At 51.8% G+C, this 16,408-nt stretch overlaps 2 protein-coding genes and 1 long non-coding RNA gene across 4 annotated transcripts in view; 1 reads left to right on the top strand and 2 right to left on the bottom strand.

Moving 5' to 3' along the window:
- REXO2 (RNA exonuclease 2) overlaps positions 1-16,408 on the bottom strand; it is a 1,032,599-nt gene that overhangs the window by 193,741 nt on the left and 822,450 nt on the right. The gene's annotated exons all lie outside the window — the stretch shown is intronic.
- On the top strand, positions 4,050-7,213 carry LOC126935937 (uncharacterized). The gene is made up of 3 exons (XR_007719347.1): positions 4,050-4,183; positions 4,536-4,673; positions 7,150-7,213. It is a non-coding gene; the product is annotated as an uncharacterized LOC126935937 (long non-coding RNA).
- Positions 6,482-16,408, bottom strand: part of ZBTB16 (zinc finger and BTB domain containing 16) — a 197,654-nt gene continuing 187,727 nt past the window's right edge. For both annotated transcript variants that reach the window (XM_050758085.1, XM_050758086.1), the window contains exons 6-7: positions 15,543-15,710; positions 6,482-12,904 (exon numbers count right to left, since the gene is read on the bottom strand). In XM_050758085.1, coding sequence (XP_050614042.1) covers positions 12,675-12,904; positions 15,543-15,710 — 398 coding nt within the window. In that variant the 3' untranslated portion in view covers positions 6,482-12,674. The remainder of the gene's footprint in view (positions 12,905-15,542; positions 15,711-16,408) is intronic.

Raw genomic sequence — 16,408 nt, 5'->3', positions numbered from 1 at the left:
CTTCCTCTTTCTCTCCAGCTCGTGTCAGTAGAAGCTCACTCTACGCTGAAGGCCACACTGATCGGCGTGGAGGGGAACACAAAGTGAAATCTGCTGCTTTAAAAAGCGCTGACAGGTGATAGGAAGCCAGGGGATGTGTTTCTCTGAGGATCTTGATAGTTGGCTCTATAGTACAGTCCTAGAATCCTAGAAGTTTCGGGTTGGAGGGGTTTTCCAAACCATTTAGTTGCATCCATTTGAGATGGCTGGAGGCGCCCAGAGGCAAGGAGAGTGACAAGATGGCCTGTCCTAAGATCGCTTCCAGTCAAATCATCTGTGGACCCAGAGTCCAGAGGTTGGCTGGTCAACCGGTTCTTAGAGTCGGAAGTGGGGTGTGGAGGGTTTAGGACAGGCGCCAGGCTCACTCACTGCAGTAAAAGGGCAGTTCGACAGAAAACCAAACACTGCATGTTCTCACTTATAAGTGGGAGCTGAACAATGAGAACACATGGACACGTGGAGGGGAACAACAAACACTAGGGTCTGTGTTGGTTAGGGGGTGAAAGGGAGAGCATCAGGAAGAATAGCTAACGAATGCTGGGCTTAATAACTAGGTGATGGGATGATCTGTGCAGCAAACCACCATGGCACATATTTGCCTGTGTAACAAACCTGCACATCCTGCATGTGTACCCTTGAACTTAAAAGCTGAAGACAAAAAAAATTAAAATAAAAAAAAATTGAAAAGGGCAGTTGGATTTAAAGGCAGGAGCTGACTTCAGCGACCCTCCATTATGGGTTTTTAGGCTCTTGGAAGGTTCAGGACCTCAGGAAGTAAGAGTTTGTCCCATTGCACTGCAGCCTCTGTCACGTCCCAGGGTCTCAGTGACCCAACCCTAGGGGCACTCTGGGCTCCTTCTGCAAACCATTCGAGGACTGCTTGCTCCTTTCCCAGTCACAAAGCTTTCGAGGAGCTGAATTCCAGCTGAGTTTGATCTTACCTCAATACAAGAGGAGGCCTCGCCTATCCCTGGGGCTGGGGCTGACTGACAACAGCTTCCCATTCACTTTTTAGGGATGGGAGGAGTTGCCTTTGATATGGCCAGCTGGTGGACGGGAGAAGAACAGTCCAGAAAGAAATATTGAGTCAGGAGGACTTCTGGAAAGGCCCAGCTGAACACCGCCCCCCAACCCCAAGTAGTTTAAAGCATTTCTTCTCTGGCACAAATCTGGACCACATTCCCTCCTTACTCAGCCCTACCCTGACCTGGGATAGCAGGGGACCCAAAGGAACCAAGGCAGCTTGTTTGTTTGTTTGTTTGTTTGTTTGTTTGTTTTGAGACGGAGTTTCGCTCTTGTTGCCTAGGCTGGAATGCAATGGCGCCATCTCGGCTCACCACAACCTCTGCCTCCCGGGTTCAAGCGATTGTCCTGCCGCAGCCTCCGGAGTAGCAGGGATTACAGGCGTGCACCACCACGCCCGACTAATTCATTTTATTTTTGTTTAGTAGAGATGGGGTTTCTCCATGTTGGTCAGGCTGGTCTCAAACTCCCGACTTCAGGTGATCCACCCGCCTCGGCCTCCCAAAGTGCTGGATTAAAGGTGTGAGCCATCGCGCCCGGCGGAAATAAAAGGCAGGGGTTTTTTTTGTTTTGTTTTTTTGAGACCGAGTCTCATTCTGTCGCCCACTCTGGAGTGCAGTGGCGCCATCTCGGCTCACTGCAAGCTCCGCCTCCCGGGTTCACGCCATTCTCAGCCTCCGGAGTATCTGGGACTACAGGCGCCCGCCAGCACACCTGGCTAATTTTTTTTTTTTTTTTTTTTTTTTTTTTTTTTTTTTTTTGGTATTTTCAGCAGAGACGGGGTTTCACTGTGTTAGCCAGGACTGTCTCGATCTTCTGACCTCGTGATCCGCCTGCCTCGACCTCCCAAAGCGCTGGGATTACAGGCGTGAGCCACCGCGCCCTGCCCCAATGCAGCTTTTAAAGGGACGTGCAACCCCAGTTGCTTTCTGGGCGGCCTTAGCAGCAGAAGCACCTGCAGTCAGCGCCCACTAGGTGGAGACAGAGTCCCCGAGATGCCGGCAGCAGCTTCACTCACTCCGGAACGCCAGGCTCCTGGGTCCCGGCTCCGAGGGCTCCTGTTCTAGAAATAAATGTCCGGGATCCCAGCTCCCCTTCCAGACCAGCCAGAGTCTGTCCCCACTGATAACTCACGTTTATAGCGTCATGGTGTTTAGAAGGCTGGTTCACATCGTTCCTCTAGTCGGCTGCACACTCGTCCTGAGGATGGGTGGACCAGGTATTGCTGACCCCAGTCTTATGGTTGAGGAAGTGGAGCCGTCGGGAACCTTTGAGATGCAGTGAAGGTCACGCGGTGCACAGCAGAGCTGGCCTCAAACCCAGGTCCCCTCGACTGAATCCCAGATTCGACCACATCTCAGCCGCCCCTCTTCTCTGGGGCGCATGGCAGCCACCAGGCTATTTGGCATCAGAGTGGAGCCTGGATGCTTGGTTCCTTGGGTCTGCATGCTGCACCCTGATGGGGCCCATCTGGTCTTCAGAGAGCTGCTGTGCCCCAAGGCCAAGGCCCAGCTCTGCCTCAGGGGATTTGAGGGCACTCAGAGATGCAGGCAAGGACAGCGGTGTGTTTATGGGCACTTCTGTACCCCAGAATGGGAGAACCGGCGGGGCTTGACCACACGGGAGTCCTCTCCCCAGACATCCCTGGGTGTGTGAGTGCTGGGGGAAAGTGGGGACTGGCGTCGAAGGTCTGACTTAGACCTGCTTGGTAAAGGCTGAGAATGAAGGAAAGCCTGTATTCCCAAAGTTGCCAGCAAATTCTGGACAAGCAGGTGAATGAGGCAGAAGAGCTGAGAGCAAAAAAGCAGTTTCAGTTCCACTTAGGGAATGGCTTCCTTTCTTGTGGCAAGGGGTAGAAGTTATGGGAACACACAACAGAAACTGTCAAACCTGGCTGGCTGGGGACAAGTGGGGTGGCCATCTCCTCCATGGACAGCATGCCTGAGACACCACCTACCAGCTATGGAGTCACAGCCTCAGTTTGCCCATCTGTAAAATGAGGCCAGCGCACGGCACCTCATCCCACAAGTGAAGGCTGAACGGCAGCATTCTGAGTGTGCTGTGAATAGCAGATTCCTCTGGTTGGTGAGCTGTTGTGTGTTGGGTGCTCCCACTCTGTCACAGAGTCAGAATAAGAGGAGCCCCTTTGGGTGCCGGGGTAGCTATGGCTGAAGCCAATGATTTCTCACGTCGTCTGGCCCTGGAGACTCAGTCAGGGTGGTGGGTAATGGGCCCAGTGCCAGGCTGCATCTCTGCACCCCGCCTCCCTAGGAAGACATGAGGGAACGGGTGCAGCCAGCCGGTGTACAGTTGGGAGCGGCTGAACGCAGCGTGGCTTTGCTATTAATGTAGTCAGTAAATAAATAAAGGAGGGCTTAAGCTTAGTGTACAGCAATCAGTTTAGAACTACAGGGTAATTAGCGCTGCAGGGGGCCGCAGGGCTGCAGTCAGGTTTAAATGAGCGAGTTCACTTTCACTGAGGCACCCCCTGGGGAGCAGAAAACGCAGCCTGGAGAGGAACCTGCCCTCCTGCCAGCCCACGAGTGGAAGTGGGGATGGCGGTGGGGCTGGCCCTGAAACCACACAGAGAGCTGGGGGATGGACCTGCCCCCATGGGCCAAGGACCAGGTGTCTACATGTGCACCCCCTCACCCCCTTTCCTGCCCCACATCCTGCCCAGCAACACCCAGGCAGCTCCCAACTATGAAGTGCCACTGCCCTGTTGCCTCCTGCTCCTTCTTCTGGCATGTGGCAGACACGGGTCAGTCAGGTGGTCTATGAATCGACATGAGCACACGTGTGGGGATGCAGGAGTCCCCCACTGGGCCTCTGCTGCGTGTGTACACGTGTCCTGGGGAGGTGCCCGAGTGCGCATGTGATGTTCCTCCATCCCTGCTTTCACTCGCCCCTGACAACTGCAACATGCGCCCTGGAGTGCTAATTACCTCTCTGTTTCCCTCCGTCTCCCTCTCCTTCTTTCAGCCATTTATACAACAAAGATTTACCAGGTGCCTGTCATGTGCCAGGCAGCGTGAGGCTCTGGGAACACAAAGATAGACAGCACACAGTTCCTGACCTCAAGGAACTGACAGTCTGGTCGTGGTGACAGTGAAGGAAACAGGTGACTAAATGGTGCTATAGAGACTCTGTGCCCAATTCAGCTTCTGGGGTCCAGGGAAGGTTTCCTGAGAAGGTTTGAGCTGAAAAGTGAATAAGGAGAAGTTGAGAGAGCCAGACAGAAAGGGTGTGTGTGTTCGTGCAGCTCTAAGAAGAGGAAACTGCACGCGCACAGGCCCACAGGGGCATGGAGCTCGGTGCGGCCCAGAACACCCGTGGTCCCATCGGCTGAAGCAGAGTAGGGGTTGGCCGAGGGGCTCAAGAGTGATCCTGAGACGAAGTTGGGGTACTGAGCAGGGGCTCTGTCACTGAGGGTGTCTTGGAACTTTGTTAAGGAGTTTGAATTCCATCCTCAGAGTACTGAGGAGTCACCGGGGACTCTCATCCAGGGAGCGACATGATACTATTTGCATTTCTGGAAAATCGCTCTGGGCGGCAAACAAAGCAGAGGATGGAAGCGAGAGAGAGGGCCTGGGCCGAGGCAGAGCACTGAGGTCAGTCATCTTCAGATCCCCAGTCCCCTCCCTTCCTGGTGCCAGGGCAGTGAGGGGCTCCCACGTGGGAAGGCCTGGCCGTGCTGAGTGGAGGGAGGCAGCCTTGGCCTTGGCTTCCCTTACGCCTCTTCTCATGGGCTGCAACTTGCTCGAGTCCTCAGCAAGCCTCTGCTGGCACCGGGCCTCCGCTCTCCACCTTGGGCAGGGGAGGAGTCCCTCAGAGCCACTGGGAGGAGAGCTGCTAAGGCTGACATGACCCAAACGCCTCCTTGAACGCAGCCAAGACGACGAGGCATGCAGGGAGCTCCTGCGTAAGGTCCCTGGAGAACACCCTACAGCCCCGCAGTGGCATCTTCCCAGCCCCTGCCTCGGTGCCTGTCCCCTCTTCTGACCCCAGCAATGTGCCCTCCTGGCGGCGAGTGTGTTCTGGAGGAGGCTGCCCACAATTGCCAGGGCTGGGGCAGAGGGCAGCGGTGGCCGGGGCTGACAGGGGGCGGCAGTGGGGCCGCCTGCCCCAGGCAGGGAGGAGAGGGGTTGAGTCAGGCCACGGAGGGAGCATTCTCAGGCTGGTCTGGCCAGGGCCCCTTTCTCTCCATGAGATCATATCTGGGTCAAAGAGCATGTAAAGCTGGCAGAGCCGGCGGTCACACAAAGCCCATTCAGCCCAGCCCCTATTCACTCACCTCCTCTCCCCAGCGCCCGCGCCGCCGCGACCCCAGCACAGCGCCTAAGCCCCAGCTTTGATGTCCAAGAACAGAAAACGGCGATTAAATGTTGTTTTAAAGAGGGAGTGCTCACTGCCCTCCCATCTGTCAAGAGAAAGCTGAGGCCTGAGGGAGGAGAGGGAAGCTGGGGGAGGGGCGAGGAGGCGTGTGTGTGTGTGTGTGTGTGTGTGTGTGTGTGTGTCGGGGAGTTGTAGCAGAGTGTAGGGGTGAGGAAATAGGCAGGGGCCCAAGAAAAGCTGGGATCAGGATGGCTTGGGGGAATGGAAGGGAAGCAACAGCTCAAAAAAAACATAGAATTTTGGTTAAGGACTGGTTTCTCACATGAGAAATATGTGGAGAGGGAAAATAAGGTGGGACAGAGAAACAAAAGCAAAAAGAAAGGAGAAAAGACAACAGATGAGGAAGAGAGGTGAGGAGTGGAAAGGAGAAAAAAGACTGGGAGAGAGGAAAAAGGTGAGGGGCAGGAGGGACGAAGAAAGCAGAGCAGGCGGCAAAGAGGGAGGGGAGAAAGCAAAGACAGAGAAGCCAACTTTTAAGGGCTGGAGGCCCCCGGGTTGCACCTGTTCCTCCTCTTCGGACGATTGTCCAGGGGTAAGGGTAGCTCCAGGTGGTTCTCTGCTCAGCAACCCCAGGGTCGGACAGACCCCGGCCTTGGGACCAGGAGAACAGAGCTGAAAGGTAGCCCTCCCAGTGCCACCCCTGGCAGGCCGGGCCTTGTTTGGTTCCCCAGGCGGTGGTGGTGGTGGCGCATGGGGTGATGGCTCCCCACAACTCCTGGTGATGCTGGAGGCCAGGCCTGACGCTTGGCATGGGTTTACCACACCGGCGGGACCCAGCACAAGAATCATGGCTGTGTCCCCTAGGTCTTGTGAGGAGAGGGGTTATTTTGGTCAGAGACAGACAGTGAGGACGGCCTCAGGCAGAGGTGCTGAAGCACCATGTCTAGGATTGAGTGACTTTGGTTTTACAGCTACAGATAGAGTGATGCTTCCATCCCCGATAAGAGGAACAGGGAGAGGGCCAGAGAAGAGGGCTTGGCCCAGACACAGGGAGATGAGACAGGGAGGGATCGTACCCATCGAGTGTTGCGGAAATCCTTTATTCTGTCCATGACAATGCGGAGCTTGCACGGCCGCCTCCCACCCATCCCCTCCCCTGCACAAGGCCACCTGCTCCAATCTCCTTTCTTAACGGCTCTTGGCTGCTACAGACGCAGGCAGGGACCTTTGATTGTGTGGAAGCTTCTTGTTGAGAAATTTCTGAAGCTTGCTTAGCTGCTAAGGAGTCAGTTGAAAATGTCTCTCTAAAGACTAAGACGGGAGACTCCTGCTTTGGGAGCTCTGGAATAAAGGACCCTGACCTGGTGTCAGGAGAGGTGGATGGAGTTCTCACTGCTGCTCACCAGCCGTGCAATCCTGAGCAAGTTATCCTAACATAGCAACGGACTCCGACTCAGCTGCTTGCTAGCATGGTAGCCCCAGGGCGGCCAGGGTTTGTCTGTTTCGTCCCCTGCTGTAGTTCCCAGTGCCAACAACAGTAACTGGTACACGGTGGTCTTGCTGAATAAGTGAACGAGTGTCTACCTAGCACCCTGTACCAAGGATCATATGATAGTCATGTATTTAACAATTTTTTTAAGTAAAAAGTATTAGGAGAATGTTATTCAGTGTGTATGTACCTCGTAAATGTGGCATAAAAGTGACACATGGATAAGGCTAAATATGTGTAATACAGAACTTTCTTTTTCCCAGTCCCCACACAGAAATCTTAATTCCTCTACCGTGTTCCCCACACAAGAAAAGGCAAAAAGAAAAAAAAGACAAAAAAAACCAAGTACTTCAATAAAAAGGTGGGACGCTTCAAGCGAGAGACAACTGAATTAACTTTATTCTCTTCTAACTGCAGATTCAAGGTATACAACTGAACATTGCTATTTTTCTTATGAGACTTATAAATAAAAATACAAAAAATGTTCACTACAAAAAAATCTACTGTTAGTAGGATGTAAAAAATATTCTCTTTGCTATAGAAGGCACAAACTTCACTTAGTGACACATGGAGAGAGAAAAAAACCTGCAGCAGTAAATTCATTTTTTCTTATTTTTTTTTCCTTTTTTTTTTTTTAAATCTTGTCAGAAACACTGAAATTACAAAGAAACGCGTCAATCTACACGAAACGAAGGCAGATGCGGAAAGCTGCAACCAGGACTGCACAACTTTGAGTGAAACTGCTTCGGAACTAGAACAGATAAGGAGCGGCAAGCACAACTCGGGGAAGTGGGCTGGGGAGGGGCAGCAGGAGGCAGGAGAGAGGGAGAGAGAATGGAGCCGACAGAAATGAGAGGGGGAGCCAGAGGGAGGAGGGGAGGGCGGGAGGGGCAGACGGAGAGGGCAAGGGTGAGAGGTGGGGAGGAGAGAAAGAGAAAGAGATTGATTTGTACAAAAAAGTAACCAGTAAAATTGAAGAAACAAAATTGGGCAACCTCCTAAAATTAGGCTAAGAGGAGGTGCTGAGGTAGACATTAACTAGAACATCGATGAATTAAAAACACTATTATGTAATACAGAGCAATCCGACTGGCACTTGTGCTGTCACGACATAAGACAAGCCACGAAAACAAACAAATAACAAAACAAAACATAATACCCAAACCAAAAGGCTTAGTTTTGCTTGGTCCAGCAGGGCAGCAGGGCCCTCAGTGCTATAATTTACATACATATATATATATATTTATCTTTATTTATATGGGTCGGATGTCATGGTGCACCACCACGGTTTCTTAACCTTACGAAGATCATGCATAACACTATGTGAACAAATCCTATGATACACACCAGGAGGCTGGTACCCTGTCTGCGAAGTGGGATGCCAAGGGCCCAGGGAGGCCGCAGCTGCTGGCTAACCGGCCTGCAGGGCCTGCACCCCTCTTTCTCCCTGCCTTCTTCCCCCGACCCAACCTCTCTGGTTTGTCCTGCGCCCCTCTCCTGGCCATCTCTGCCTTTTTCCTCTCCCCATCCGTCCCACCACATAGGGTGAGTCTCGCTTTTCGTCCTCCCACTGAAATATCCAGGTAAGTGCCACCATTACAGCCAAGTCGGCAGAGGCTCCAGAAAGGAGGAGGTAAGATGGGAGGGGGAAAGATGACCACAGGATGGGCCTAGGAAAAGTGAATGGACAGAGTCTAATCTTCTGCTTTTCTGTCTCACATCCTGGTGCACCCCCAGTTTTCACCCTAGCTCGGCTTGCCGGGAAACAGGCCCCAAAATTACCCCGACCCTGCCACCCTTCATGGACAGAGTCGAAAGGCTGCCCCACCTCTGCTCACTCCTCTATAAGGAGGTAAGCTCAGCGGCCCTCTTCCGTCCACAGCAGTTGTACCAATAGCATCCAGAAAGGTACCATACACTTGTGAAAAATTGCAGCAGTTTTGTTTCTTTTTTTCTCAACATGGAAAAACTGTTCAGGCACAAAGATTAAACAAGCCCACGTTGCACCCCTTGGATTGTACTGAATCACTGGGTCCCCCAGCCTCCCTACCCACCCCTGCACCCCAGATCTGCCTTCCCCATATTCATGGCCTCCTCCTCCAAAGCAGCCCAAAGCAGCAATGATATTTACTATTTTATATCAATCTCTTGCTCTATATATATATCTATATATCTATATATTTGTCTATCCTATATATACATAGGATTTTAATGCTTTGAATGAGTGAAGGAGTGAACAGGGAAAGAGCACATGAGTGGGGTGTAAATGTCACCAAACGCATTAAGGGACACACTTGTAGGAGCTGGACACGGGAAAGGGACTATTAGCCAACGTGGCCTTGCCAGGCTGGAGAAGTTTTTCACTGTGCTGGATAAGGCAGTAGCAAGCAGGGTTGCCAGCAGTGCCACAGCTAAAGGCAGCCAGGTGGCCAAAGGAGTCAGACGGCGCCAAGAGGAGGGGAGGACAGATATTCAGATCCCACCTGGGGAGAGACCTCCCTCTACCCTTCTCCTCTCCCCTCAACTCCAGACACATATAAAGCCTCCAGACAGCCTCTTAGCTTGCCCCCGGCCACTAGGCCTTGCAACATTAGAACTGTTCTGTTGTTGTGGGTAGGAAGTTGGAGAAGAGGCATGTTAGACTCTATTCAGGTGTCTTCACGGGGAGAGGAGGGTACAGCAAATTCAGAGGTGTCCCCAAACAGTAGCCCTCAGAAACCACACTCCTCTGAGCTCTCCCCCTACCTCCCTACTGGGGTCTGCAGGGCCCATCGGGTTGGGCGGGGCGTCCGGGTGCTGATTTAGTACCATCCAATGCTGCAACACCAGATTACGACAATACTGCATGATTTAACACACAACCACACACACAAAGCACACACGCACACGCACACACATGTACAAAGGGATATTTTGGTGGTGGTGGACTTTTTTTTGTCTTTTGTCTTCCTATTCACATTACAAAAGGAAAGGGCAAGGTTCTGCAGAACTGACGAAGGAACTAACAGATACTACAAAAATATTACAATTTGTAAAGATTAGCTCAACCCTCTCAGCTTTTATGAATGGAGGGGGGAGGGGCCCAGGCTGAGTGGGAAGGGCAAGGGAGTGAGGGGGTAAGCTAGTTCTATGGAATAGTTTGATTTTTTCTCTTCCTTCCCCACCAATGTTGAATGACATCTTGCTGTTAAAAATACTGTTTTCTGGGATTTACAGATCCCCTGAGGGCCAGCCAGTCCCTGCTTCTTCCCAGACCAGAGGAGGAAGCCATAGTGCATACTGATTTCTTACAGACGGCCCCTCCCCCAAATGATTTCACCCTTTTCACATTATAAACATGACAACTGTTCTAGTCACATATTTCAAGTTTAACTTCTTTTCCTTTCCAAAACACTAAGTCGTTATTACAGTTGCAAAATAGCATCCTCCCTACTTCATCATCCCTAATCAACAGTCTAGTGACACCGTCCTCCCAATTCGCATCCTCCCAACACACAATTTTAAGGCCTTCAGATTTGGTGGATGAGATTGAAGGGGAGGGCAGGAGGGCTGGGGCCGAGGGACAGGGAGGTCGTCACAGCAGCACCCATCCCTCCGGCTTCCCTACATTCCTCGTGATCCTTCTCCCCAAAACCGCTTCCCTAAACCACTTTGTAAAACCTAAGATCGAAACGCAGCCACAACTTTCTCGGCGAGAGAAAGGAAAGAAAAAATAACAATAAAAAACTCTTACACATAAAGCATGAGATGAAACGGAGGGTCCGTCCCAAAGCAAACACGAATATTGCAAATGTGCTTTCCAAAATTCAGGAGGGTTGGGGGAGGTTGGGGAAAAGAGGGAGGAAGAGCAGCAGAGTGGGAGGCGGGAAAGGAACAAAAGAACAACTGGACAAACATAAGAGGTAGCTTTTAGAAAAACAACACCCCCGCCCCAACACAACAAAACAAAGGCTGGATCCCGCCCCGCTCCCCAAAGACCAGCCGTGAAAATAGACCAATCCTGGCAATGAGAATGCACACAGAGGTGAGACCACACAGTTGCAAGGATCCAAACACAGGCCCTCAAACCTCAATGGCCCAGCAACTTGTAAGAAAGGTGGGATTCTCTCCAGAGTGTTTTAGGCTGAAAGGATGGTGGCCACAGGTGACTTCGTGCACCGGCGGAGCCGATAGTGACTCCCTAGTGCCCTTTGGGGACCATGGGACCCCAATGCAACATCCCCTCCCCACCTACGTTTTTTGCCCTCCCCGGCCCTCACATTCAGATCCTGAGTATCAACTCCTCCTGCACAGTTCCTTCCAGCTGGGAGGCTGGTCTCCAGGGGCACGGGGAGGGTCTTGGCCAGCTGAAGTCTATAAAAACAACTGTTAATTTACACAAGAAACAGAAAAGAACACCCTCCCCATTCCTCCAAGCCCCAACCAAAAAAAAGAGATACAGAGGTTAAAAAAGCTCATGAGGTCACAAAAAACTGAGGTAATTCAAGTACAATGTGCTAACAGGAGACACAGAAAAGAAGCAAAACATAACACAAGGCCAAAGCGCTTTCAACTCCTCCTCCTCCTGCTGCTCCTCCTCCTCCTTCTGCTCCTCCTTCTCTCCACTGTGGACCGAGGAGCGCTGTGAGTCAGGAATTCTGTGTGACTCTCTCTGGACCTGGCTTTTCTTGCTGAGCTCACTACATCTAGGGTCCTCAGTGTGACTCAACAACTTTCTCCCTTGCCCAGCTTCCGTCACCCCACGGGCTGGGTATCCTCTTCCCCAGGTGTAGGGCCCCTCTAGAGAAAGACATCCACAACCTTCCCTTGGAACATCAGCCCTTTCATGGATTCCTTCTCCTGGGACTGAAGTAGGGCCACGTAGGGACTGTGGTTTGTTTGGTAAAATATTAGGTATTTAGTTGTGATGCTTTTCCATTTTGGAAGCAGCGCAGCAGGAATCTTGCTCACAATGGGCCTGGACTAGGGTGGGGTATTGGATTTGTTTTGTATTCTCAGAAAGCTGAGGGAAGGAGGGGCTCTGAAGTCAGAGGCAGCTGTCCCACTAGGGAACTGGAGAAGGATGGAGACACCGCCAGGTCCCTGAGGGGCTGAGACTCCCCTGGGACTTGGAGGACAGGAGTCAAGGGGAGGCTGGGAACAAAGAGCTGGGGGAGGGGCAGGGGTCCAGAGGCTCTCAGAGACCACCAGGGGACACCCAGATGTGGCAAAGCAGAGGAAAGCAGCAGGTGGGCTAAGTGGTGGGAAGAGAAACAGAGCCCTTCCTCTCCCCAGTCGGCCGCCAGCAAACTAGAGCTGCCACTTTGAGCAGCTAGTGACCCAGCCCAGCCCCATCGGCAGGGGAGCACCCTTCTGGCTCCCCTCCTCCCTGCCTTCATCTTCTGGAGGTCTTGCGGGAGCAAGGCCGGCAGAGACTGTGTGGCTCTGATCAGAGGACCTCTCACCTGCTTTCTAGCCTCTGTTTCTGGACACATAAAGGAAGATCTGGGTGAAGGCAGGAGAAAAATGTGCCACCATTTGAGTGAACAAAATACCCCACCCCATCCCAGAAAATCAGGCAAACCTCCAGCCGGGAGAGGAGGGTGGAGGCCCCCAGAGGAGGGGCAGTGGCTTGGCATCCAGGTCATCTGGAGCCCAGAGAGAATCCAAGGCCAAAAAGCTATCAGGTTTCCGTTTCCTTCTCTTTTTTTTTTTTTTTTCCTTTTTTATTTTTCATAGTCCTTCCTTCATCTCGATCCAACTCTTCTTTCCTGGCTCCCCGCTCGGCTCCACCGCCGCGGGCCTCCCTTCACACGTAGCACAGGTAGAGGTACGTCTTCTCTATCCTCCAGTCGGGCGGGATCTCCTCGGGCTTGTGGCCCTTCATGTGCTTCTGCATGGAGGAGAGGCTGGGGCAGTACTCTGTGCAGATGGTGCACTGGTAGGGCGAGGCGCCGTTGTGCGTTCTCAGGTGCTTGATCATGGCCGAGTAGTCCCGGGAGCGCTGGTGGCACAGCTTACACTCAAAGGGCTTCTCACCTGAGGGCAGAGGGACAGGGCAGGAGAAAGTGAGGACAGACAGAGGGCGGTGAGGGCACCATGTCACCCTCAGGTGTGCCAGGGAAGCTGGGTTCCTCCTGCTGGGCTTGTTCCAACAGAACTTTCTGGGACAATGAAGGCACCACCCAAGACGGCAGCCACCAGTCACACATGGCTATGAACGAGGCTGGTGCGACTGGAGCTCTACAGTTTTCTGATTTTATTTCATTGTAACTAATTTAAATAGCTACATGTAGCTAGTTGACTACTGGATTGCCCAGTTCCTTGTCTTACTATTCTTAACTCTCCTAAGGCCACAGTCTTTTCCCTTTCTAATTAAGAAAATGAGTGTCTAGAAAGAGAAAGGCCCCACGGTCCTCAGGAATGGCTCTTCGAGCCGCAGTTCCATCCAGGGAGCAGGTGGATTGAGACCTTTCAGGGCTACAGATGGTGGGGAGCAGGGGTGGGGGAAAACTGAGGGAACCCAGTCCTTCAAATATGCCGCACCTGGGAACCTCTATCCAGCTAAAGCCTTTTTTTTTTTGAGATGGTGTCTCACTGTGTTGCCCAGGCTGGAATGCAGTGGTACGATCTCAGCTCACTGCAACCTCTGCCTCCTGGGTTCAAGTGATTCTCCTGCCTCAGCCTCCCAAGTAGCTGGGATCACAGGTGCTGCCACCATGCCTGGCTAATTTTTGTATTTTTAGTAGAGACAGGGTTTCACCATGTTGGCTAGGCTGGGCTTGAACTCCTGACTTCAAGTGATCTGCCTGCCTCGGCCTCCCAAAGTCCTGGGATTATAGGCATGAGCCACCGCACCCGGCCTATCCTGCTAAAACTGCTAAGACTTTGCCCTGGACCCTGCCTCCCTCCTGAGGCTAGAATTGGGGGTGGGGTGGGATGGGAAGGATAAAGAACCTGGGAGTACACAGCCACACCCTAGCCTTCTATACCCCAACTTTCCTTCCATAGAGTCCCCTAGAGCTGAGCAGAGGATGTGAGGGAACCTTGTTTCAATACAGTAATTAACTGGCCAGCCATCTCGCTATCAATACTCCTCCGTGCACAGGCCCCAGCAAATAATGAAGTAATGAACAGCCAAAGTGATCTAACCATCGACCAGCTATTTACAATAGTCACTGCCAATACAGTTAATGATCCACCTGCCAGGTCACATCCCCGACAAGGGGCTAAGGAAACCCCAGGGCTCTGGGAAATCCTCTGGGTCACTATAGGTGTCAGCAATGGACACCCAACCCTGTCCTTGGGGGCTCAAACTGGGGCACGAAAACTGAGCTCTGACAACACGTAGCTCTGCTTACTGCTCCTTCTGTCCACCCTTCCCCTCCAAAGGCAATGTACTCTCCTCTAAGCCAGCAGGACCTGCCTGAAGCCACCTCTCCCCCTTCCTCTGGACAGGACAGCTGTCCCCCCCGATCAGAGGGGTTTCTTTGTTTTCCATGTGCCACCACCTCTTACCCTTCTGTAAATCAGCCTTCCCCACAACCAGCAATGTGCTGGTGGTAAATGTTTAACAACTGGCTTTCTAAAAAGCCCTGGTTTGTAGCATCTGCTGATTGCTATGATGTGAATACTCCTACCAGGGCCAATTTTAAGCAACTAAGGTGATGTCGCTGAACTTGCAGTTGTGAAGAAATGTGAAAAATTAGCTTTCACAAGCAAGCTCCAATACTCCACTGCCCCCAACCTCGGACACTGTGGAAGACCCTTCACTTCTTTTGTCTTCTGACCTCAGGAAAAGCAGTGGCCCACATTTCTTTTTCCAATACAAACAATAATGTGGCCGGGCACGGTGGCTCATGCCTGTAATCCCAGCACTTTGGAGGCCAAGACGGGTGAATCACTTGAGGTCAGGAGTTCGAGACCAGACTGACCAACATGGCAAACCCGTCTCTGCTAAAAAAAAAAATACAAAATTAGCCGGGCATGGTGGCACACGCCTGTAATCCCAGGTAATCGGGAGGCTGAGGCAGGAGAATTGCTTGAACCCAGGAGGCAGATATTGCAGTGAGCTGAGATCATGCCACTGCACTCCAGCCTGGGCAACAAGAGCGAAACTCTGTCTAAAAAAAAAAAAATGTGAAGGCACTCTGAAATGGTAAAACATCATATGCATATAGGGATTATTAAATATATCTGCTCTTCTAATCTCAGAACCAAACACAATCTAACTTTACAATTTCCCAACTTCCATAATAACCTGATTCAATGCATCCTAATTCTTACTGTAACCCTTGAGTAACATGAAATTACCCCTAACCTTCGCTTCCAGCTAACTGGACCAACTTACCCCTAATTTAGGACTCATATACAGACATCATTTTGCATGTCACCTCTGAACTATTGGTATAGCTGCCTGGAGAGCTGGTGGGGGCTCATTGGAAAGTGTGCTGGGATTGATTAGTAATGTCTGCCTTGGCCTTGACTGGTGGCCCTCAGGCCACCTTGACTGGGGTGTGGTGGCCCTCAGGTCATCATACCAGCCCTTAATAGAACCTCTTCTACTCTTTGATTCAGCCTGGGATCATCCTCACTTAGGCTTCTCCAGGAGACCATCTGCTTCCCACCTCCACCCAGGTCCCAGAGCCAGCTCAGACCCCTCCCTGGCCTTCAGTACCTGTGTGCACCCTATAGTGCGTCTCCAGCTGATGCTTGAGGCTGAACTTCTTGCCACAGCCATTGCACTCATAGGGTTTCTCACCCGTGTGGATGCGTTTGTGGCTCTTGAGTGTGCTCTCATCCCGGAAGCAGCTGCCACAGAACTCACACTCGTAGGGGTGGTCGCCTGTGGAGACAAGCGGCTGGATCAGGCATTTGCCTCTCCCTGCCCCCTCCTCAGGGGACAGTAGGACACATTCAGTGCATGAGAAGGATGAGACGGCCTGTATTCACCACCTCCAAAGACAACTTAGGGATCCACGGCCACACCTCCATTGAATAAACAAGCAATACCTGTGTTCACACATGTCCACACTTTACTGTGGGCCCATGATCATCTGCGGGGCAAGGGCCAGTCCTGGGAAAAGAGAGCCCATTTGGTTCAGGGATGGACAGCAGTCCCTAGAAAGCAAGCCCTCATGTGGATACATGAGACCTCACCATCTTGCTTCTCAGATGACCTCTTCTCCCCTTCCTTTAGGTTAAGAGTGAAAGTCACTCCAGCCTGACTCCTCAACCTTCAAAGAAATCTCTCTAGTTCTGGGAACTTCATATTGTTCCCCAAATACCTTCTACAGTCCCCAATTTCCTTCCTCCACAGTCTCACATAGCTGTTTCCTCTGCTCGACTTCTTCTTTTCTCCTTGGTGAACTCCTAATCATCCTTCAAAGCCCAGCTCATGATACCCCTGTGTGGACGCTTCCCTTTGATTCTCCAGGCAGAATGAATCACACTTTCCTCTGTGTCCCCAAAGAGAAGAAATGCCCAGAATTTTGTTCTTTTATTCGTGTGGTATAATTTTTATCACACTTTCGCATTAAAATG

The sequence above is a fragment of the Macaca thibetana genome, chromosome 14 (genome assembly GCF_024542745.1).
Source record: "Macaca thibetana thibetana isolate TM-01 chromosome 14, ASM2454274v1, whole genome shotgun sequence".
Taxonomy (NCBI): Eukaryota; Metazoa; Chordata; class Mammalia; order Primates; family Cercopithecidae; genus Macaca; species Macaca thibetana.
Note: the sequence above shows the minus strand (reverse complement) of the source record. Positions and strands in the feature narration are given on the sequence as shown.